Raw genomic sequence first — 24,922 nt, 5'->3', positions numbered from 1 at the left:
TGAGAAGACCGATACTCTCCTTTTTCTTAAGCAGAGAGGTGATTTGATTGGGTACCTGATCCTCTCTGAGTCGGACGGGTGGGGCATATGCGTCCAGGCTGACTCCTGCATGGCTTGCTGGTAGAGCTGTTCTTTGGAGAGGGGGACAGGACCCAGGGGACAGACCCCCAATGATGGAGGGATGTTCACCTCCGACAGAGAAGGCTGAGGTGCAGCTGGGGGGGCAGAAGGGGCTGTAGAGCTGGGAAAGATATCTAGAGAGAGAGAGAGAGAGAGAGAGAGAGAGAGAGAGAGAGAGAGAGAGAGAGAGAGAGAGAGAGAGAGAGAGAGAGAGAGAGAGAGAGAGAGAGAGAGAGAGAGAGAGAGAGAGAGGAGAGAGAGGAGAGAGAGAGAGGAGAGAGAGAGGAGAGAGAGAGCGAGAGAGGAGAGAGAGAGAGAGAGGAGAGAGAGAGAGAGAGAGAGAGAGGGGGTAGAGAGAAGAGAGAGAGGAGAGATAGAGAGAGAGAGGAGAGAGAGAGAGAGGAGAGAGAAAGCGAGAGAGGAGAGAGAGAGAGAGAGAGAGAGAGAGAGAGAGAGAGAGAGAGAGAGAGAGAGAGAGAGAGAGAGAGAGGAGAAAAAGAGAGAGAATTTTTATTAATTTCTATTAATAACTAGTACAAGGGATCACGCATGTGTTTGCTTTTAATATTCACCTCCAGTGAGATGTAGTGCAGAGAGTTCTCCCTCTAAACTTGAGCCCTGAGCTGCCCTCTCTGCCATTGATTTCAGAGAACTCAGTGACTCCTGGGGCTGATGAAGGAGGAAAGACCCTTAAAACCATTTCAAATATAAATGCTCAGCAGTAACAATTCTTGAGGACTGACAGGATGATAACAAAACAAATGTAAACTATTTAAAGGGGAGCAGTGACACAGTCAAGGTCTTCAACTGCTAGTAGCAATTTAGCAAAACTTGCTATGATATTTATTTAGGATGCGCTGCAACGCACACTGAACAGCGTACAGCCTTGCATTACGGCCTCGGTCATTGGTCTGGGATGGCCCTGACTGTAAACCTATGCTTGTAAGTCTGATGTGGACACAAGGGTCAGGCCTGCTCTGTTCTTTTTACATTCACTTTCGGATATTCAATAAACCTTTATATGAAAAACAAAAGTCTATCTACTAATATAACTACTATAACTAATTGATCACGATTTCTATAACATGCTACAAACACATTAACTTGACTAGACTAGATTGCCAAAGAGTCATATTGAATCAGACATGGCTGTGTGCTACGTAAGAATGGCATTAGAGCAAAATCAATACAAGCAACATCGCACCAAAATTGATTGTGATAGATGCACCTGTTAAACCCGAAACTAAAGGTTTCGTTAACTGTGGCATGTTTTGAGCAAACTTTTTCCCAGATGGAAATTTCACAAGTCTTTTTTGTAGTCCCCAAGTCACAAGTCTATCAAAGGCTGGTCCAAGTCAAGTTGCAAGACAGTGCAAGGCTGGTCCGAGTCGAGTTGTGAGTCTGTCAAAAGTTGGTCCGAGTCACGAGTCAGTCAACATGCGACTCAAGCCTGAGTTAATGACTGCAGTCCCCTCGGTCTTGTGATCAACTGGCCATTTCACTAAACAAACTTTCAGAAAATAATGACATTTTAGGATACAGCTCTTAAGTCTTAAGCTCTTAAAACTATTTCACCTCAGTGCAGCAGCATTTAACTAAAATATCAGCCTCTGATTAATTTTTGACTATAAAATTATTATGATTGATATTAGATTTTTTAAAAATCACTACTGGTAACAAAAGTTTCATAATCAGTCAAACATTACCAGCATGATGTTCAAACCTTGAAACTTAAATCGGTAATTCAAGTGATGCCATCTTTCACTCGTCTTCAGATAATCAGTAACTTCTTACCTTAATGGCATCAGCAGCCTGCGTGTAGGAGTGAGGCCCATTAAGCAGGCTGCCACCACTGGGTTTACTCTCACTGTAGGAGGGCGAGGGTGAACTGGGAGGGAGAGTCATTGCCCCCAGAAGACTGGACCCACCGTCCTTACTGTGAGTGAAAAAATACGCACTGGTTACTGTAGTTGAACACAAGCTGTTCTGTTAAGATATCTAAAAATTCACTGCATATTTTACAATGAAACTGAAAACATCATACCAGTGTGTTGCATGATCTAACCACATTCCCCCTCTAAATCATAAAATCAGAGACAGAAAATGGAGATCTTGCAGTTGCTGTAGCACACAACCTACACCCCGCACCCCACACAGCAGGCAGTGCTGGGCTCTAACAGTGTGCAAAAGACGACAAAGAGGTGATACTTACGGCAGACTGGCTGTGGAATTTAAAGATGAGGCTTGGCTGTTTTGTGATTGGCTGGCACTGTTGAGGGCGGAGTCTGATGTGCTATCTGCTACTACGGCACTGTAAGCTGGATGATGAACACGAGTTGCCTTTAGTAAACATTTAACAGTGATGTTTCAAAATGTTCTATTGTTCTATAGTGCAAGTTCTATTGGTGAGGCCACAGGCTGAATGGGGCTTAAATGAGGTATAATACAGGGCAACCAACCATAACAGAAATCATTTACAGTCTTAAATGCACCGTGTTAATTCTAAGGAACAAAAAAAGTTGGGACGATGGTCACATAAAAATGAGGATGAATAACTTTTATGGCCATAAAATCACACAAACATGGAAAATGGAAAAACATGAGGACCAGTTTGACAACCACTCCCCCCTATATGTAACTCCGTAAATACTTGAGATATGTTTATTGTTTAATTAGCACTTAAGTAGAGATTTTCAGGACTATTTCCACATAACTGTGTAATAACGACATGACGACTCACTTGTGCTGCCATTCTGTTTTTGCCCACTAGGTGGTCGGGGGAGCCCAGCAGTTCCCATACTTGCTGTGCTTCCCGACCCGGAGTTTCCGCCATTGCTCCCGATAATGCCCACGCTGCTCCCCTGCGTCATGCCCCCTCCCACAGGGCTGGGTACCACCAGGGGCGAAGGCTGCACAGCAGTCTGCGTGGACCCAAGACCTAATACCCCACTGCTGACCCCCGTAACACCAGGTGCTGGGCCTAACAGTCCCATGGAAGGGACACTTCCATTGGCTCCCAGAGAGGGTGCCATTCCACTAGAGTTTGTGCTACTGGCATTCGCCCCAACAGACCCTGGTAAGCCGCTGGCCACCGTCCCTGAGGCGGCGGCCTGAGCGTAAGGTGCTGGGGTGGAGCCTCGCAAGAGCCCTGCCATGCTGTTCATGGATGCTGGCATCCCTGAAAGGCCGAGGCTTGGGATTTGACTAGCACCACTTGTTGCCGTGACGGCACTCTTCCCCAAGCCCAAGCCCAGGTTGTGGCCCAGATTGGAGACTGAATTAGGCCCCAGCGGAGGCTGCACCTGGCAGCTTGGTGTGCTGGTGTTGGGTGGGGAGGAAGCAGAAATGGGGGTGGGTAGGAGGACACTGTTAGAGTTGGTGGGGGCAGCACTAGACTGGGAGTTGATGGCGTTTTTAGGCTGGTGCTGCTGCTGGCTCTGCTGACTTTGCTGCTGGATGGCAGAACTGTAGCTGCAAGAGTTCTGAAGGAGGCCACCCATGCTGCCCAAGAGGCTGTTGCCCCCGATTGCTGATCCACCACTGCTAGCAATGGCTGCCATAGACACCACTGAGGTTGAGGAGGCTCCCGAGGATGAAGAGGATGATGAGGATGACGATGAGGACGAGGAGGAGAGAGATGATGGGTTGCCATTCTTCACAGGAGACTGAAGGTGGAAAAAAGAAAAAACACTTATTATGAAACCTCTACTCAAGAATGATTTCACTAGAATATATAATAAAAGGTGTAAAAATAAAAATTATAAATAAATATTAAAATTATAAATTATTTAGAATTCATGCAAATATATTGTAACACTGACATGTTACATAATTATCTTATTTTAAAAGTAGGCATGTCAAAGTGGGGACCTTCTGGGCTAAAGTGTGCTGGAGATTAGCGTTAACCCTCATCTAACACTCATGTTGATGGCTCATGAAGGCCTTGCTAATTAGCTGATGAGCTACAATGATTTAGTGTGTATGAATAATGATTTAGTGTGCTGAAGTCTGCAGTGTTTTGGCCTGCGAGGACCGGATCCTGACATATGTGCTTTAAAGGAATTATTGGTGTGAAGAAAAAAAAAAATCCTCCTCTCTTGGTAGCTACATGTATTTCATGATTGCTCCTTCATCACCTATTATTTTCTTCAGCTTTCTAATCTGTGTGCTTTATCTGAGTAAATCCATCATGTCCCATCTAACATATCCTCATTGAATAGGAGATTTTTTCCATTTAATTACCTGGCTGAATTCACTGTCAGTTGAACGTCCTCTCTTCTTGTCATCCTCCGAATTCTCCAGGATAGAGGAAAATATAAATTAATATATTTAAATAAATAAAGAGGGAAAAAATATTCAAATAACACATGGCAATAAAAAAGAAGGATACTCATACAGCATAATAGCACAGTGTCTGAAAATGCCCCCAAAAAGTTCACTTTTCTGATGGATAAAAGTGCACAGGGCACTGAAGCTGGTATATCAAAGTGCTCACCGTAGTGCAAGTAGCTGGGCATGGGGGGATGGGAGATGATGAGGTTGTGGAGGTCGGTGTGGAACTGGAGTGCTGGAAGGTTTCATCCTCCGTGTGAGCTGGCGGAGACGTGGCAACCAACGATTGGGCTAAAACGTTTTAGGAGGAAATACAGGAAAACATGAGATATACAGCAGAGGAGAACTAGTGATGGGTATTCCAAATTTGTTGTTTCAAAAAATTTATATATAAGGACAGGAGCATGTTAAAACAATGAATCACATGGGAACTAAAGACACCATTTGTTTATTATAGAAGGAGACAGGTATGGATGCAGCCAGGCCAGCCTTGCACCCGCACCCTCTGAGTGTAAAACGTACAGAATGTAGCTCGGTGCGGTCATGTTGAAATGAGTATGGACATACGTATGTGGTGACACTCATCACAGAACCATGCTGGTTTTAAATGCAGTTTCTGTCTGAGAGAGCAAAGTTTCACAGGCATTCATTTGTGGTTTTCTGCCTTGTCTGTTGCACAGAGCCTTCCCCAGATTTCCCCATTTCGGCAATGTCTCACAGGCATCAATTTTGGAATAAGCATATATTTACAAAAACAATTAAGCTGATGGTACAACATTAAATCTTTCCTTTATATTGTGTTTTTTTGTTTTGTTTTGTTTAAATACAAATAAAAGTGGGAGAGATAAAATCACTAATTTCTGTTTTCACTTCATGTATTGTCCTATCTTTGTTGGAATTGAGGTTTGCATGTAAAACACTGTAAACTGGTTGTAACCAGATACAAACAAAACCAAAAATAAAACCTTACAGAGGTATACATTTGAAAACAAGGCATATAGCTTAAAAATGTCCAAGGGAAATCCTTTGGTCACTGTGCTTAACAAACATGCCTTGAACAGGCTAACGCAAGAAGAACTACTAGTGTAGCAGTAGATGGTAACAAAAGAAAGGTTTTTCAGTGTAGGATTATGCCAAAATGGTCAAGGTAACACTGAACAAATACATATCCTGTCATTGTTTTTGGTGCCAGCTAGAGTTTTAGTGTAGTTACAACTATACATACTCAGCCTTCTTATTAATCATGTCCTTAACAATACATCCCTGGAAACATGCTCAAGTTAAGGCACTAAGCCAAGTAGAAATACTTAACTATACTTACTTACAAATACTTACTATACTTAATTTTAAATACGAGCAAATCCTAATAGCTTTTCACTGAACTGTTCACTTACATATCGCCTCCTTTCATATCAGTGAGACTTGTTCACTTGAGAGGTGAAAAAGGTGAGCCCCAGCTCCAGAAGTCAAGTTAGTGCACTACTTACGTATATCCTCCAGATCCAGGTCATCATAGAGGAACTCGTTTTCCTCAAAGTCAGGGTCCTGAGAGGAATCTAGATAGTACTCCACATCGTCTTTGATCTTGCGGACTGCATCCACTTGTACCGAGTCGTTGTCCAGCATTCTCAGAATGGTCTCCAGCATACGGATATGGTAGCGATGCCGCTCTATCAACCTCTTCAGCTCCTCTAGCCGGTCCTGCTTCTAAAGAGTAGCAGTAGAGATCACAATCTGATACCCATCATCAGCATTCAGGGTCAAATATTAGAAGGAAAAATGAATACAAATCTGGCTTGAAATGGCACCGAATTACAGAATGTAAAGTGAAGTAATGAGATGACAGCAGTAACCACATAACATGTCATACACCACTGCAAACTATACAGGTCTATGCACTTTTTTCCTTTGAGAAATATCTTGTTAAAAAATAATCTTCAGTCCGAGAACCACCGTGGTAGCACTGTTACACAAGACGTTTAAAGGGCCCATATCATGGAAAACTGAATTTTCCTCTTTTTTGAAGCAGAACAGTTTGACAGAGTATATAAACATTAAATTTGCAAAAGATATGTTCACTCTCCAGTCCATAGAGGCCATATATATAAACCAAGCTGCAAAAGGAGTCCAGCTTGAGATCAGTGTTTTTTGTGATGTGACGAAAGCCAACAAATGTACATGTATGCTGAACAGACATCTACACCTGTCTGCATAAATTTGTGCCCATTCAGTCAAAAGAACATTTATGAGATCAGGCCTGGCCAACACCTGACAGTTCAATCCATCCCAAAGGTTTCAATGGGGTTTAGGTCATGGCTCTGTGCAGGCCACTGGAGTTCCTTTACACAACCTTGCTGAAACAAGGAAAGGGCTTTCCCCAAATTTCTGCCACAAAGTGAAAAGAACTTAATTGTCAGAAATGTCTTTGCATGCTGCAGCACTAACATTACCCTTGACTGGAATTAAGGGATCTAGCCCAAATCCTCAAAAACGGGCCAGACCATCGCTCCTTATCCTCAATGCTATGCATATACGCATTTGAGTGCAGTTGCTTGGCCACAGAAATTCATTTCATGAATCTTCTGATACATAGCTTATTTTGCCTCCAAAGGCAATTCATTGCTTTGTGGCACAGCACTTACAGTTGAACGGGGCAGATTCAGCCAAACACAAATTTTAATCGTGGCAAAGATGGCATCATATGACAGTGCCACATTAAAAGTCATCCTGAGGTCTTCAGGATGGCCCATTCTACTGCCAGAGTTTGTCTATGGAGACTGCAGTTAGCAATGAATGTGGCTGAAACACCTGACCTTGATGCCTGGGAGAGGTGTCCAAAGAGTTTTGGAGATATAGTGTACATCAATCTTAGAGGCACATTAACAAAAATAAAGAGAGGTTAGAAATTGATCGTTTTAAAACAAATTACATCTGTCTGCTACACAAACCCAAACTAACATCATAAAAACTGTAGGATATTGGCCCTTGAACATATTCAGCCAGCAGAGGAATTTAGATTAAAAAACTCTTTGCTTCTGTGTGTTTTGCGAGACTGCCAGTGTGTCTAGAGATAATGCAGCATATCCTTTTCAGGCACTTGCAGGAAATTATATTCAAAACTATGACCTTCCAGCCACTCAGCCTTTTAAAAGAAACAACAGGAGAGGTACAGTCCTTAACAAGCCAACCCCACCTCCTCCATCTGTGTTGGACTGTTGCCTGCATTAATAAAGTGACGCAAAAAGATGGGAACTGACCTCTTTATCTCCTTTCTTTTTCCTTGCCTGAGCTGACAGTGATTCTACTTCGCTCTCAAACTGGTCCACCTGCATGTTTAACGTGTCTATCGTTGTCTGTATGATAAAGAAACGAACAGAATTAACATGTCAAACAGTGCCCATGCTGTGTCACACCTAGTTAAGATACATAAACGAGTAGCATGTTTTAAGAATAGTCAAGAATAGCTCACACTGATTGATGTTCTTACCGTGAGCCACTGTCCAACCTCCTCTTTTTCTTTTTGTGCAGGGTCTACTTTCTGAGCAAGGCCGAGTCCCTCTTTGGAGTACGCTTTCGTTTTCGTCTCCCGCTCCACGATTTTAAAGCGCTCCATTTGCTACGGACACAAGGATGGAAGCAGTTCAGTTCCGGTATACATGAAGCAAAAGTGGACCTTGTCTTTAAAAGCAGTCCCTGAGTGCCAGTCAATAACTCTCCAAAGATGATCAAGACTTCTAAGATACTGGATTTCACAGCATAGAAGTATGAAATAGTACATCCAGGAGTCGGATATTTGATAATTAGGCAAGTGCCGTATTCGTTAATTCATTACAACACTGTATTAACGTTACACTGTACCCTTGTAAATTCCATCAATGCAATTTATTCACTGACTAAAGTTTCACCTGAGATTTCTTAGACACACAGAGCAGCTCTGCTTTCAGAAACTCCCCTGTGGACTCTATTCACTCTATACTCTATTCACGTGGATGGAGTCTATCCTCTGCGCAGAGCTTATAAACAATCACAATAGCCACAGCAGAAGGAGGAGCAGACACATGCTTTTTATCCTTTTATCTATCATGAAGGTAGAAACCTTTGTGCCAACCAGTTTAAAAAAAAAAAAAAAAAAAAAAAAAAAAAAAAAAATCACAATCTCACAAATAAACTTGTGTTTGCAGGGATAAACTGTGTGCATATGAAGTAAATGGCACCAAATCCTCTCAAACTTCACCTAGGCAGATCGGTGGACTGATACCGAGCTAACAGGTGAATCCAGTAATTCAGCATTCATTTGAAATATTAACTGAACAAGTCATAGTATATGTAGACAACACACAGTAAAAAGGGCTGCCTGGATATCTGTTACAGGCTTTGTTTGTTCATAGTCAATGTGTAGACTCAAATCATGTTAGTAGTGAGCCCAGTGTGGGAAAGAAAAACACCATCATTGGGTCGATGTTAGCACATAATGAAGAATCTAATTTTCCTGCTAGCAGAAATGACCAGTCTTGATGCGAATGTATTTGACGAACATAGGTTGCTAATACAGTAAAGGCTTCCACATTAAGCACTGTTAACATAATGACTGGTATAGAATGTTAATGATGACTACATGATACAGCCGCAATGACATTTATATACAATACAAATACGGTACAGATACAGCAGTCCCATGCTGTAGGTTGACAGCCTTTTATGATAGTGATAAATGTAAATATTACACATATACAGCCCTGTTAAAATATTACAGAAGATTTGAAAAATTAAAGTTTTTTAAATAATGCAAAAGAAACAATCTCACTAGCCTTCACTTTCAGGTGATACAATATAGCCTCAATACACAAAGCACACAGTCGTGGAATCAACCCTCTTTCCTTAGCTGCTCTTCATTTTCTGGCAAATCACAGCAACACTGGGGATGAACAAATACAAGAAGGCATGGACTCGTGCCAGGTTCATGTCCGCTAGTTTCTCGTGATACAACCACAGCGAGGATCATGACTGTGAGATGAAGCTTTCAGCTGTTGGTGTCAAGTGTGCCTTGTTTAGGAATCAGACATCTTACAAAGCATCAAATCTCTCAACAGACTTAGTCTGTTCTTTTAAAATCTCTTTATTACCTACGTATTTACGACAATTACACTCTGGCAGATACTACCACGTCCACTACCAGCACCACAGCTTCTTAATCTGATCCAGGTATATTCCAAAGGACCAGGCACTTCAGAAGTTAGTATAAGAGTTTAGATGCTTGCAGGGTGGAAAAATTCTAATATGTTCAGTGCTGGTGTTTATACTGTGTGCAAGCCTTTCCTCTAGGAATCTAACACATTTCCATTACCAGGAAATACACCTCTGTGACACCCTTCCCTCATAAGTGGTTAAAAACAAATCACCTTGCTTAAATGCACCATTTTACCAGAGGCAGTGCTGCGTGTTTTTTGCTTGTTAAAGCTACACTATGTAAGTTTTTGGGAGCTGGAAACTGAGCAGAAAAAATAAATCCGACCTGACAAATATATATATATTTAAATGTTCAAAACCAAGGGAAAAAAGCCATCAGTTTAGTACAGATATGCACATAAAAAAATTAAGTGATTACGGCAGCATTTAAAAACAAATGGCAGCCAAATCATCACAAAGGTGGATCAAACTGGATCACTCACCAATGTTAAACAGACTTATTTTGGTGTTAAATTAGCAGAGTAGCACATCCTACCTAAGTTAGGAGGCTGCATTTAGTACCTACAAAAATACAAATATTGACTCGGCTTGGGTATTGATGGCTGATCCCAAGCATTAAAATCCACAGACAAAAAAAAAAAAAAAAACACTAAAAAGATCAGGACATGGTTTATTTTTAATTAACTACTAAAGACCTGCCGATTGTTTAGCCTACGTAAGATATAACTACTACGCATGTGGCCCTTGAATCTTTGTAAACAAATGACAATAAGAATAAATCCTAGGGAAACAAAACTGGGGGGAAAAAAAGAGAAAAAAAATAAAAATTTGGTGCCAACACAAAAAAGCAGAAGAAAGAAAAATGTAATAATTGTGGCAGTGATGACATTTTGCACATTTCTTGCAAAAGCAAGAAAGCTAGCTCAAGACCTGCAACTAAAGCAGTGTCAGTAAAGACAATCACTGATACAAGTGTGGCGTTTCAGCCGGGATGCTCATTAAGACAGGACGATATATCTGGGAACAGTGAAGGTGTGTCGCTTCAACCTGCACTTTTTTTGACAGAGAACAAGCTTGTTTTTGAAAAGTGTAACCATAACCATTTTAGGTCTGAGTCCTACCATCTCTACTGACTGTTAGCGTTCATCCGTGTGCTTTCAACATATCACAAGATACATCACAGGCATCACATTCAGCAATAAAACTCAAATCTCAGAGAAAGTTCAGAATTTGGTCTTGGATTAACGCTTTTATTTCTGTACAATCTCGGTGACACACTTTATGATCAAGAACCAACAGATCTCCAGTAAATACTGTTTCTCTGGTAACAGAAAAATAATAGAGAATAATAAATAATTAGCACCAAAATGCAGACATGAGAATTCTACAGTCACGTTCTGGCAGGACAAATAACCAGCAGTGAACAGCAAACTGAATGCTCACTTACCGTCTCTATGAGTTTGCGGTTGTCCACTAGCTGCCTTTTGTCTTTGATCTCGTTGGAGGCCACCCACGTCTTAATCTGGTCTCGAAGGCGCTGCCAACCCAAAGAAATGGCCAAAAGAAAGAAAAAGGAAAGAAAAAGGGAGAGAGAGAAAGACATGGGGTAAGCAAGGAGAAAGTTTGAGTACACCTGAATCCAGCGTGCAGGGACTCGCCCAGTGAGGCCAAGCACAGTGGACCTCACTCACACACATGCATATGCTTGGCTTGGGTAGCGTCCTCATAGCAACCAACACAGATAAACACACCTTGGACAGCAAAATACACCACTGTGAGAAGAATCTGTTGGTAGCAGTTGACCAAGGTGTGTAATTTTAAAGAGGAATCTTAACTGAAATGCCCCTCCCATACACTTCCAGCACATATAGTACCTAAACCACCACTGACTATTTCCCTGGGCTTATTTAAAGAACAGAAAACCTATGGACTCAAAACAGACCTGTAATAGAAGCCAACGGGCAACTGCCTATATTATAAGTGTGTTTTGAGTCAACAGGTTTTCAGTTCCTTTTTAAGTACAGAGAAACAGGTCAAAATTATTGCCCAAGGTAACCAACCATATGATACAGATGCGGCAGGTAGAGATTAGATTGAAAAACACTGGAGTATTACTATAAAAATAACTCTTTATACTGTACAATAGCTGCACTCCATTGTTCAAGAAATTTAAAAGGAAATTTAAGGGTGCCCTGGTCAAGTCCGGCAGACTGGGACCCTCAGACCCCCTTAGCCCAAGGAGCCAATTTAGATTAGCACTTCATAGTTCATTTGCATAATGTTGGGAAAATCTCAACTTCACGCAATGATGTTTTCTCCCTCTCGCCATGTCGCTTGCTGCCAAATCCCAATTACCAAGTCACCCACTATCATGAGAAATGGCCACTAACCCACGACTCTGCAGCCTGATAATGTGAACGCAGGGTAACACTTCCAGAAATTAAGCAAAACAGTTAAACCCCATCATTTAGGAACACGGGATAAAGTGCAAAAATAACAGATCACCGCTGTAAAATTATACTGAATTACTGTTCAGTTGTCTGTGTCCAGAGCATACAGCATATGACCAAATGTGTGCAATTTAATCACCTGTAATTTTTTAATCTCTTTCTTGAGGTCAGCCTCGTATTTCTCTTTTTGGTTGGCGTTGGCTGCATTGTGAAGCTGAGGGGGAAAAAGACACACACATGCACATACACACACAGCTGACCACTACAAAATCATTTGTGCAAAAGGTAGGAGGCAGAAGAAAAATAAAAGCTTGAGTATCTTTCTAAAATACATGGACATGTTCAGAAAGCAGTGCTACTAACAAAATGAAATGTAAAAATGTATTAATAATATAATAATATTAATAACAACAACAACAACAAAACGTATGTGTTTCGGAGTTCAGGGATAACTCTCACCTTTTGCCAGATGTCTTCAAACTGCTCCACTCCTTCTGCTACTTTTTTCAGACATCGATCAATTTCTCCTGAGGACAGAACAGCAGAGAGTTAGAGGGGGAATTTGGAGGCATGTAGGGGAAAGACAGACCAGCATCAGAAGTCAAAGATTTTTGACTTTATAAAAGTTTATTACAAACAAACAAACAAACAAAAAAATCAAAGCGCGTGAATTTGTAAATGAGAAGGCCAAAAAATACGAAACACACTGTTTCATCTACTAAACTAACATTGGTCCATGGAAAATTTTTAAAAAGTACCACTGAGTGGTGCTGAGCAAAATGATGAGTAAAACAGAGAGTGCTTTTTCATCAGAAGACTCATTTATGAATTTGTTGCAACATCAGTCCTAAAAAACAGACAAAGAGAGTCAGCGTTTCCTACCAAAGTCTGTCAATGTGACTTTAGTGTTTCACTGAATAGAAAAGCGAAGTATAAACTGTGATTTTTTTTAAAGTGTCTTTGTAAAACTGGCTGTGGAGATGCCATACTGTCCTACTGTTTACACACATGCCTGGCTTTCAACTTCAGTGCAGAGCGTTAGCAGCGTTGCTCAATTTGTCTTTGCTCAGTACTCACAGTGCAGCATTCATTTTGAGTGAAACAGCTTAATCTGAAGTTGTCTGTAGACAGAACTGTTTATATGGGCTGCGTTTCACGCAGCATGGACTGAAGGGTTTTGTATACACAGAGTAAATAAATCTTAGGCTTTGTCTGTACATGATGGTCTCTTCAAACGTTCAGTGCGACACATAGCGTACGCCTGGACCTGGAGGACATTCAGGTACAGCTCAACCAGCCAATCAGAAGGCTTCAGACATAAAATTCGAAACGTGAGCTCCTCAGATGAGTTAAAGAGATGTGACTCCTGCTGCTGTTGTGCTACAGAGACTGATGCTGAAAGAGACAGACTAGGGCTCAAAACTTTCAAACATACATTACTCACAGCTGTACAGATGTGCTTTTCTGACAAACCCGCTCTCCTCCACTGCTGCGCAACTCGATGGTAACTAATAGACAATAGTTAGCTCATGCACTTCATGTGCAGGGCACAATCTGTAAAATGCCAGACAAGCCCAAATGTGAAATGTGAACCTGACTTGAGCCCAAGACATGCATCCAAACACAACTGAACCAGACCAGAGCTGCCTGGTCTGGACAAGCTCAGGCAAAATCTTTCAAACCTTTCGATGTAAATCAGAACCATCAGTAGGCATCAAAATACAATGTGAAGTCCTAATGCACTGCTCATCTAAAGCGGGGAGTGCACTACATGACTTTTAAAACCCTAATGAATTCTGAACATGGAGAACATCAAAACCTTAACATCCGTCTTTAACAAACACGTTCACTAGATCAAGGGTTCTCAACCTTTTCCACCCCAAGACTCACCATTTGTAACTATAAAGCAGAGCAGCTCAGGAAAATATTAAAAAACAAAAGTTGATTTTAGTTAATTTTCCTCTTAATTGCTGAAACCCTGCGAATTAGGGCCTGAAAAGATCAGATCATCGATTTTACGTCAAATCACAGAAACCAAAATTTGTAACTTTGTTGAAAAACCACGTTTGCAGAGATGTTAAAAAGAAGAAAAAGAAAAAAAAGTGATATGTAGATGTGGACTGTGATTTGGAGCTGAAGTCCGTCGCGTTTTCACTGAAAACATTGTTGTAGTTCCCACAGGAGTAACTGCTTGGTCTGGAGTCTCTTTAATTTTGAGGGTTTTAGCGCCTCATTTGAAATGAACCACACAGTGGGCTTTTGGGTCAGCATCGTTTAATTATTAACAATCATTAACAATAAAAATGATCCTTACATGATACCTGCTTCTTTGTCAGTAGCGTATCAGTTTGAGTCAAAAATCAAATGCAGATCTTCACTATTATTTTAAAGCTCGTCTGTCGTTTTTAACAGCAGCTCAACCTGCAGGAGCGATATGAGAGCAGCGAGTCTGTAAATAGACAGATTCAAACAGGCTTATTATGCTCATAGTACCGCACTGACGTTTCTCTAGAAGAAGAGGAAAGTCGGCTCTACTGATGAATTTCCCTCATTCTATCATAAAACACGTCCCACTAGCAGTGAACTCAGGGTTTGGCAGGAAGTGGACCGAGGCCTGCTCGGTTTCCTGAACCAGTGTCTGATGCAGACCTGAATATGGGTAGTGTTCACACATGTCAAAACGGGGCAAGCTAAAGAAAAAAGCTTGACAGGTAGACTGTACGGCAAAAAGAGGGTACAAGACACAAAGAGTTTCAGCTACGAAGAGAACTCAAAATCCTAGATCTCCCCATCAAGTGATACAAACAAAGCTAAACTGGAGTGGTCCTGTTTGAGCTTTGATGCATGCACAAGAAGTGCAGCAAACTGGGGACAAATCTGGGGCTGGAACACAAACAGCACCGTCAGCGCTGAAATACTTTACCACAAACTGTCTGCTGACCTGAAACTGTAAAGAGAGTAATTATTTGCCTCAACTGAACAGTCTGCTCTCCTGAGTCCAAGCACCACTGCGCCACTCACCTGCCAGAGTGCGTCAACTATCTTCACCTTTTTTCTGTCTCCTTACTCTCTCATTGTCTACTACCCAGCTGAGCTGTTCATTTATACGCTGACCATCTAATACTACGGAACTCGTGAACGCTCAGAGTCGCAAACATCATACATGCTTGAAAATACTGGAGGGCCTCTGATCACTTCAGAGCTCGATCAGGGGGCTAAGATTCATTAGTAGGGAGATCTGCTGAGCAGGTTCACCTCTACAGGCATTTGTATGACATCTATAATATCCTATCACAGAGAAAAGTGCAGCGACAGAAGCGCTACTGTGAACACTACGCATAGGTTCGCACGCCGTATACGAGTCTTGTTGCCCACCCCGTGATGTGCACATGCACAGTGTTAAGTGTCATGATAAGATGCTAAACTACTCTTTGCAAAGGAAACTGATGGACATGTTTGCAAACTGTGGGAATATTACTGACTTTCTATCAATGGCATGAAATAAATCAATAAATGAACGACTTTTAAACGGGCTGAAAATGACTTTTCCATCACTCAGGGCCTTGGCGAGAGAACTGTTCACTGCCCTTCACAAGTAGTAGATTACTCTTCCACTTTCGCATCCACATGCCTATGCTTGAACACACATTTTAATAACTTGTTTCATGAGAGGGGCGGGAACAATACTGAAAGTTGTGGGTGGACTGCACATGACGTTAGACCATGAATGAAACCAAGCACAGTGTGAGCTCAACTAAGACAGGAGCAGCTGCATTCAAAAACATTCCCATCACAAATGTGGTCAGATTTGTCTAAAACATCCAGATATGACGGGAAATTCAGGCTTTTAAATATACATGCTCAAAGATCATCTAAACCATGCAAATTCAAAATTCCTAATAGCTGACGACGACTCTTAGTTCTAAGCTAGGTCCTATCTACACGATAGCTAAGTCCTATCCACACCATTACTCTTCCCTGGTTCTACATCAGTCATAAATAAGTTCACCAAAAAATCAGCCTTTAGATTGAGGTGGACCGGCAACAAAATTTATTGCATGTGTGGTACATAAACTTATGAGCCAACAAGCAACCACTTCCAAAATGTTTAACACAGATGGCAGGACAAACCACTGCTTCAAACAGACTACTTTTTTCCTGAAGGCACTCACCTTGTAGTTTTCTTTTATCAGCCATGACTTCACTATGATGCTGTCTTCATGCCGTCTTTCACTGTGGGGAAGAGGCAGAAAATCAAGGTCAGTGTCTCTTCATTACCACATGGAGATCTGCTAGGCAAACTGAAATAAAGCAAAGACATCAAGAAGAAAACTATATTCATAACGTCTCTTCACAGCTCAGTAAAAGTGACAGATTCACAGACTCTATCTGACCAAACACTGAAAGGCAATGTTACCATCACACTGACTTCTATACTTACATACATGTGCTGAGCTTTCTGGGTGTCTCAACAGCAATTACAACCTGTCACGCTAGCACATCCTTCAGTTACTCAAACCCCAGAGTGAGCCTAAGCTTCAAAACAATCTCCCAGGGTGATTCATCACTGCTGCTGCAATTTAGACTAGGCTTGATCCAAGCTGGAGATGCAAGTTGCAAATGTTTCAGAGACTTTATTTACTTTTTGTTCTTTTTATCCAGTGTCAGTGTACAAAGAAATTATAAATAAAACATGTATTGGGATTAATTTCAAAGTAAAATTGACGATCTAGAAAAAGGCGTGAGCTGCAGACTGTGGGTAACACCTGTTTGGTTAGGTGATATCCTCCAACAGTGAACAGCTGCTGTCAGTGGGGTGATGCAGTGAGTCACCCACAAAGTGAGGCTTCCCAGAACTTGAGCAGAAACGATCTGAAACTGTACTGGTGTGAGCAATATGACAATATGATAATGCAATCACAATGAAATGTGTCACAGCGAGCTTTTCTGGTCATACTGTGGACTTTGTTAGTATTTAAAAAACATCAATCAACTACACAGCAGAAAAATAGCATTTTTTAATAATAAAAACTTTTACAGGTTTTGCCCTACCAGCGGGACATCATATGTCTGAATCTTGACACAAGCGGTAAGTCTAAGAGACCATTATTAGGTCTGTTTACTTGGATGCGGTGATATACAGAATAAAACCAACTATAGTTTTCAATAGAGATGCACCAATATGGAAACTGAGGACTGATGTCAATGGCCAGTCTTTTCCATGTATATAACTGCTCATACATAAACCTTATATACATTCGTAGCATTATGTAACATGTATTCGTGAATGCAGAGACTTTAGCACAGTAGACCACATCACCTAAACATTCTGCACTTCTGGAACACAGTAAACAGATCATCGAATGCTGGCTCTGAATATTCGTCCAATCTAAACATCTCTCTGATGCTCATCATTTTTTTAAGACTAAGGCTTTGGCTGATATTCATACAACAGTGATTCTTACTTATGATACACAAGCAGTTTAAACTGTCAAACTAATACAAAATTAGCAGCATGAAAGGAAATTGGCAGCAAGCACAGGCACATCGGAAAACTTGTTACTGATTTAGTTTTAGTTGTTGTGGAAAAAGTAGTTTTTATACATCGGATGAAGACTGAGTTACAGAGGGTGCCCCTTCAGATGAGCTAAGGCTAACACTAGAGCTGAGGGATACAGTGGTAGAAGGTGATGTCTCGAGGTTTGCTCTTAACCTCAGTGCACGATGTAGCCTGTTAGTTTGTCAAGGTAACATTTAGAGCAGCGAAACACCTTTTCATTGGTTTTGGTTCTATCTACCGCCACCTAGTTAGTCAAGCTACAACCACACTACCTCTGCCTTCTCAATCACTTCCTAGAGAACCTCTAGTATTCTCTACAGATGTTTAAGTGATGCTTATGGATTATGGATTTATGGATGGTAATCATTGTGGTATTTTCTAGAATTTTAAATGTACATAAACCCGACTGTGCTCATTAAAAAGCTCCACATGTGAGGGACTTTGCCATTTTTTTTGTTTTCTTGCTGTATTTTCTTCTTTGCTTCCATTGGCTGTTGCAGGAGTCAGTTCAGATCGAGTCACTGGCCAGTTTACACCACTAGATTACGCTCAGAGTCGGGCCAAGAAAAAAAACAAACCTTTGATAAACTCCAACTGGTCTGAACCATGATCGGGGGCCAAACATCCGAGTCTGCGAAATGGAAAAATTTATATTTTTACGATCACATGTGACCGACAGTTAATTTGGCCAGACTCTGACGACGAGACTACAGTAAATTCTCAAATGGTCAGCTGGTCTGTGTGGAGCTGGAGAACGAACTGCCAGCTGTGCAGCGAGTGGCGGAGCTCGTTACTCTGACATAACGAGCTGCTGGTTAGGGAAATATAATTTGGCGGAACTGCGAACATTAAACTATATTAAACGCCGCATTCACAGCCCAATGTGTTTGCTTCTTACTTTGTTTATTTAACTGCTGTAGAAAAAGCAGCAGAACACACAAGGTTGTGCATTATCGCTAATAACATCACGGCTGTGATGATCTACAGCAACGACGATCAAACCACAGGCATGTCATTTCATGATAACACACAACCTGGAGTGTTCAACTGCTTAGACAAGCCTTATTTAAACAGGTCCTTTGCTCTGCAGGAAACAGGCAAACTGTGACATCGTGCAGGATGCTTTTCACTTTGGAAAAGCAAAAGAAGAACCGAAAGTTTCTCAACCACATTTCACGAGTGCTTCATCTCACAGCTGGGAGCTCAGCTCCATTTGAGCTGATTTTATAGATGCAGCTCCACACCAAGCAAAGCACAAAACAGACAGGTTGAATGTCTAAGCGTGAATAAGATCTGATTCTTTGCTCCCAGCAGAACGGACAAACGGTGACATCGAGCTACTGCACATTTAAGAAAAGCGAAAGCAACGTGAAGAGCTAAACTTCATGGAGAAGCTGAAATGCTGCGCTCTTCCACACTTAACATGATGTTTATAACCCGGTTTGAGTGCTTTTTGAGCTGCTTTTGGAGATTCTGATCCTTTCAGCATTTGTAAAAAAGTTATATTTGCTGGAAAACAGCTGCTCCTTCAAATTGGTTGTCGTCATGCCAACAGCAGAAGCAACTGTGAATGGCCAGCGAGATTTTGTCAAGGGCAAAAGTTTGCAAAAATCAAAGAGAGTGAATAAGATGATGTTGAAAAAATGCATCTGGTATGCGAGATACCACCAGTTACATGTTTGATACGTGTTCATTTACTGCCATCCAAATAAACAACACAAATAAGTCCAGTCTGCTGTACAATGGCCTTAGCCAATAAATGAATAATGATTTCAGCATACAAATACTAGCAGTAACAGAGCACCCCAGCAGTAGTGCTATATTTTAACAACACTGCAATAACATTGAAAACGGTCACAATTGAGGCCTGACATCACAACAGGAAACTTACGTCCCACCTGTCCCCAACACAAGCAGGGACAGATTCTCTGCTGAGAATTCAAATGACCGGTGCATCTTCTCAAACTGGCCAAGTCAGCACTTTTTTTTTTTATCTAAAACAAGACAGGGGTGACTGGCGATAGCGGGGTTGGGATAGTGTAGTGGTTAACACCTCTGCCTTCTACACTGTAGACTGGGGTTCAATCCCCACCTGGGCAAGCACCCTACACTATACCAATAAGAGTCCTTGGGCAAGAGTCCTAACACCACCTTGGCCTTCCTATGCAAAATGATCAAATTGTAAGTCGCTCTGGATAAGAGTGTCAGCCAAATGCCATAAATGTAAATGGTGAACACTAAGAGATCTCTAACTCCACAGATCCTCACACAAACAGATTCACCCCACTGTCCTTTATCTCAAGCAACAATCTGCCTAATAACTCTGAACATTAGGTGTTAATGTGGCATTCCAGCCTAAAACCCAGCACTTGTCAAGTTGTGTAACTTTCTGTAGCACAGCACTGTATCAATCAGCCTCAGAGCCATCAGAAATACCCGCCACTGCGATAAAGAAAGCCTGACTTCCAGCACAGCCGCTGGTACAGAGAATAATAAATACAAACTTCATATAATCCAGACAGCAGAACATGTGAAACAGCTCGGACTCAAGTGTCCACTAAAGCACACTTGATGCGTTCGCAAAATCAGAGTCACCTTCAACATACATCATCAAAAGAGGGTTCCCTAGTTTTCATACCAGATTATTTCCGTCTAGATTACAAACTCATTTTGGCTGGAATGCTCCTTTAAAGTACAGCTGAAAAAGATTAAAGCAACAACCTGGGGAAGGAACCTGAGCGTCAACAACTTCTCCCACGTGCTGCTGTTTGGACCAGTGAGGGAGGCTCTCGGTTAGTTATCCTTTTGTCTGGTAAATTGAAACTGAAGTCTTTTTTTAAAATCTCAGAGAACAGTCAACATTCACTTATCACATAACACCCAAACCTCCCCCACCCCGAGCTGCCGACCGCTGTCACTGACCGTCTGAAAGCAAAATCCTAACACAGGACTCCTCAACACAAAAAGGCAACGCCAGATATGGCCCACCAATAAACTCCATCCAGTCCGAATCTTTTTCATAATAAACTGATCTGACAATCAAAAATATACACAGAATATGCAAAAGATACAGTATATAAAACACACAGCTGAAATACAGAGACTCTCTCTGTGAGATGGTCTTTCATGAATCCAGGACCTTAATCAGTGATCCAGTTCTGTCAGGCTTTAGACCAGCGTAAGCCCTGCATAACCTTATATTAACACTGAGGTTAGCTTTATCCATGTATTATGGTTGAAGGGGATCGCCACAGATTTTTCTAAATTTCTGTGTAATTAAATGATTAAGACGTAAACAAAGCTGTTCAGAGCGGTTTGGTGTGAAACGCGTCTTTCTAGAGAAACTTACAGTCGTAAATGTTCATAGTGGTGGTGATGGGAACCAGACATCCAGCTTTAAAAGCTCCCTCACAGAAAACTACGACACAAAGTGGTTATGAATACTCAGCCCGATGCCCAGGACACCTTTTCGTGGTAGTTTTGTAAAGAAGTCTAAACCTAAGAAGTATTTTTATCAATCCACATTAATCTATTCATGGTGGAGGGAAACAGGAACGTCGTTCTGAATCAAAGCAGTCCGCAGGCTCAGGCTTCCCATTACTTTACCATCATCAGCATTACATAGAAGAACTCGAGACACGTGTAGGTTCACAGGTGGTTTGGGACAGGGAATAAAAAGGCCATATTTGAGGTGCAGACATCATAATCCTTGGTTCTCATCCCCACCACTGTAAAGAAACCAGAACCGTTTCTCTACAAATGAAGCATTTCGTATGAGCCCGCTCTGAATGACCCGTCTACATCTCAAACACTGAATTACACAGAGAATTTTAAAAGTCGGTGGAACTCTCCTTTAAGCTCTGCTTTAGACACCAAGCATAAGGCCACTGAGACTGATGAGCAGTGTGGCCATGACCACACAGAGAGAGATGGTCAGGAGACTTGATGGAGAAATACTATCTTGGTTCATCCACACCACACTGCCCTGCATCAAAGGTCCAGCAGCTTGTGAGAACTTTCAGCAGTCCACTTCACCAAACCACCAGCTGGGACTCAGAAACCGCTTTCCTAAAAACACGAAACACGTGTTTGACCAGATTTAAGGCGACTCGCTTTTCTTCAGCATTTAACACTCCGCACTTCCCCCGAGACTAAAGGCAGGACATCGTGAGGAGATCAGACTCTCGGTCCTCTAAACCCCACCAGCACGAAGTTTGAAGAGGAAAGGACGAAGCGCCACATTACAGCACATCGACCGCGTCCATGCATTTGGCTCGGACGAGGCTGAAACTCCGTCCTGCGGTGTGTGGGGGGCTTCAGCGGGGTTTCGGGCAACACTTGGTCAAGCCTCCCTCTGCTGAGCAGCCCAGCAGCTCCACACACACACAGCACAAGCTGAACCGAGCCAGCCCTCCGCCAGCCTGAGCGACTCGGAGAAAGCGCCGGCAGCGGCTCTGATACTCCACCAAACAGACGGCCCGTGTTAAAGTGCACCGGTCCAGTCTCGATGCGCGGTTCCGGCACCGGGCAGGCGGTCCTCCGGTCCTCCAGCCCAGCCTCTCACGCATGTGCTCCCTCACGAGGCTGAAGTTGGCTTCGCCAGCTTCTCCCTCGGAATCCCCGTTCCACCTTAAACGGTGCAGCCGTTACACTGTGGCGCCTGAGGCGGTATGATAACAACCGCTGCCCCGTTTAAGGTGGAACGGGGAATCCGAGGGAGAAGCTGGCGAGTAAGCAGCTCCTCCGGGTTCCTGGGATGCGCTGACAGACCGACAGACCGACCGGAGAGCTCGGAGTTCAAACTTGAGCCGAGCGCAGACCGCAGACCGCTCCCGGCTGACTAAACGTCGAAGTACGACTTCGGGGAGTTGGCGCGGTCGCTGCAGTTCCCACCAGCCCACCAGCCCCAGTGAGCTGGTGGTCTCCGCGACCGGCGAAGCTTTTTTTTGGCTGGGTTACAAATTGGAAAGGAAAAGCGGAAAAAAGAAGCACGTAAAACTGAGCGCTGCTCCCCGCCGAGCGAGGGCCGTTTACCTGGTTTTCCTGAGTTTCACTTTCCCTCCTTTTATTTCACCTTTTGTTCCAACCACCACTGCCCAACTTTTCAGGCTTTATTTTTATTTCCTATTATTTCTATTCGCCAAACAATCACTTCGCGCATCAAAGATGGCCACCAGGAACACCTCCTCCGCCGAAGCGCCGACGGCCCCGGTCCCCGCCCCCCTGCGCTCCTATTGGGCGGCGGCCCTCATCGGTCGCCTCTCATTGGCTAAGACGTCCTGTCGATCTAGAGGCGCAAGTTGACAGCTTCCGCGCACTCCGCACGCTGGTTGGTGTGCGCGGCGAGGTTAAAGGTGGACCGGGCAGCTGAAATTCTCACTGAGCTGAGGAGACCGCGCCGTTAGGGCAACAACCCAGACCCCCAGGCTTCAAACCCAGCCTTAAAGCCCCCCAGGCTGAGGAGACCGCGCTATTAGGACAACAACCCGAGACCCCCATGCTTTTAAACCAGCCTTAAAGCCCCTCAGGCTGAGGAGACCGCACTATTAGGACAATAACCCGAGACCCCATGCTTTTAAACCACCCTTTAAGCTCCCCAGGCTGAGGCGACCACGCCGTTAGGTCAACAACCCAGACCCCCAGGCTTCAAACCCAGCCTTAAAGCCCCACAGGCTGAGGAGACTGCGTCGTTAGGGCAACAACCCACACCCCCAGGCTTCAAACCCAGCCTTAAAGCCCCCCAGGCTGAGGAGACTGCGCCGTTAGGGCAACAACCCAGACCTCCAGGCTTTAAAACCAGCCTTAAAGCCCCCCAGGCTGAGGAGACCACACCATCAGGACAACAACCCGGGACCCTCATGCTTTTAAACCACCCTTAAAGCCCCCCAGGCTGAGGCAACCGCGCCGTTAGGACAACAACCTGAGACCCCCAGGCTTTAAAACCAGCCTTAAAGCCCCCCAGGCTGAGGACACCGCGCTATTAGGACAACAACCCGAGACCCCCATGCTTTTAAAGCAGCCTTAAAGCCCCCCAGGCTGAGGAGACCACGTTGTTAGGACAACAACCCGAGACCCCCATGCTTTTAAACCACCCTTAAAGCCCCCCCATGCTGAGGCGACCGCGCCGTTAGGACAACAACCCGAGACCCCCATGCTTTTAAACCACCCTTAAAGCCCCCTAGGCTGAGGCGACTGCACCATTAGGACAACAACCCGAGACCCCCAGGCTTTAAAACCAGCCTTAAAGCCCCCCAGACTGAGGCGACCGCGCCATTAGGACAACAACCTGAGACCCCCATGCTTTTAAACCACCCTTAAAGCCCCATAGGCTGAGGCGACCGCACCATTAGGACAACAACCGGAGACCCCCAGGCATTAAAACCACCCTTAAAGCCCCCCAGGCTGAGGCGACCGCACCGTTAGGACAAGGACCCGAGACCCCCAGGCTTTAAAACCAGCCTTAAAGCTCCCTAGGCTGAGGAGACCGCGCCGTTAGGACAACGACCCGAGACCCCCAGGCTTTAGTACCAGCCTTAAAGCCCCCCAGGCTGAGGAGACTGTGCCGTTAGGACAAGGACCCGAGACCCCCAGGCTTTAGTACCAGCCTTAAAGCCCCCAAGGCTGAAACAAGGGGTATGAGGAGCGCAGGAAAGGGCAATATCCACAGGTTTTTTGTTTGATTCCGTATCTGAGGTGAAAAGGTCACTCAGAGTGGTTCAAAATGACATTTCACTGTAGAGGCTCAGATTTCCTCACAGTGGTGGTGACAGGAACAAGGAGTCCATGTCTACAGCACACACAGCCCTTTAATTACTGTCCAAATCCACCGGAAAAATGGAAAAAAGGCACAATTTTTGCCTTAAACCTCCTGCATGTATCCCTCCGCCATGACTGGATAAAAATACCTGGACTGACGAGGCGTTTTAGGTCAAAACTTGAACATAGCATGGCCGTGAAACAGGGTCTCCGACATCAAGCAGTGCGTTCATAACCGCTTCTTGTAGGGAGTTTTTAGAGGTGGATGTCTGGTTCCTATCACCACCATTGTTAACGATTTTGACGTGGTAACTTTTCTAGAACAAAGTGTTTCACACCAAACCAGTCTGAATGACCCAGTTATGTTAGTTTCTCAACCATTTAATTATATAGTAATTAAAAAGATTGGGTGGTCTTTCATTTTGGGAATGGAAAGTGTCGTAACTCTGCCATGGTGTTCAGCTGAGGGAGTTTTTCAAAGGCTTAACTGACTAAATCAGCATTTCTCTCATACTTC

General features: G+C 43.3%; 1 protein-coding gene across 3 annotated transcripts in view; it reads right to left on the bottom strand.

Annotated features, from left to right (window-relative positions):
- cnot3b (CCR4-NOT transcription complex, subunit 3b) overlaps nucleotides 1-22,846 on the bottom strand; it is a 28,624-nt gene extending 5,778 nt beyond the window's left edge. Inside the window, exons 1-16 of one of the 3 annotated variants that reach the window (XM_017718556.2) lie at nucleotides 22,684-22,846; nucleotides 16,262-16,322; nucleotides 12,549-12,616; nucleotides 12,229-12,303; nucleotides 11,087-11,176; nucleotides 7,940-8,068; nucleotides 7,710-7,805; nucleotides 5,940-6,159; nucleotides 4,616-4,743; nucleotides 4,363-4,416; nucleotides 2,861-3,785; nucleotides 2,333-2,438; nucleotides 2,165-2,197; nucleotides 1,915-2,056; nucleotides 693-789; nucleotides 56-254 (exon numbers count right to left, since the gene is read on the bottom strand). In XM_017718556.2, coding sequence (XP_017574045.1) covers nucleotides 56-254; nucleotides 693-789; nucleotides 1,915-2,056; nucleotides 2,165-2,197; nucleotides 2,333-2,438; nucleotides 2,861-3,785; nucleotides 4,363-4,416; nucleotides 4,616-4,743; nucleotides 5,940-6,159; nucleotides 7,710-7,805; nucleotides 7,940-8,068; nucleotides 11,087-11,176; nucleotides 12,229-12,303; nucleotides 12,549-12,616; nucleotides 16,262-16,286 — 2,387 coding nt within the window. In that variant the 5' untranslated portion in view covers nucleotides 16,287-16,322; nucleotides 22,684-22,846. Of the gene's footprint in view, nucleotides 1-55; nucleotides 255-692; nucleotides 790-1,914; nucleotides 2,057-2,164; nucleotides 2,198-2,332; nucleotides 2,439-2,860; nucleotides 3,786-4,362; nucleotides 4,417-4,615; nucleotides 4,744-5,939; nucleotides 6,160-7,709; nucleotides 7,806-7,939; nucleotides 8,069-11,086; nucleotides 11,177-12,228; nucleotides 12,304-12,548; nucleotides 12,617-16,261; nucleotides 16,323-16,855; nucleotides 19,742-22,683 lie in introns of those variants that run through there. The other 2 variants (XM_017718557.2, XM_017718559.2) reach the window with 2 other exon arrangements.
- Nucleotides 22,847-24,922: the final 2,076 nt, after the last annotated feature.

The sequence above is a fragment of the Pygocentrus nattereri genome, chromosome 1 (assembly GCF_015220715.1).
Source record: "Pygocentrus nattereri isolate fPygNat1 chromosome 1, fPygNat1.pri, whole genome shotgun sequence".
Classification (NCBI taxonomy): Eukaryota; Metazoa; Chordata; class Actinopteri; order Characiformes; family Serrasalmidae; genus Pygocentrus; species Pygocentrus nattereri.
The sequence above is the reverse complement of the archived record's forward strand: the minus strand, read 5'-3'. Positions and strand labels throughout refer to the sequence as shown.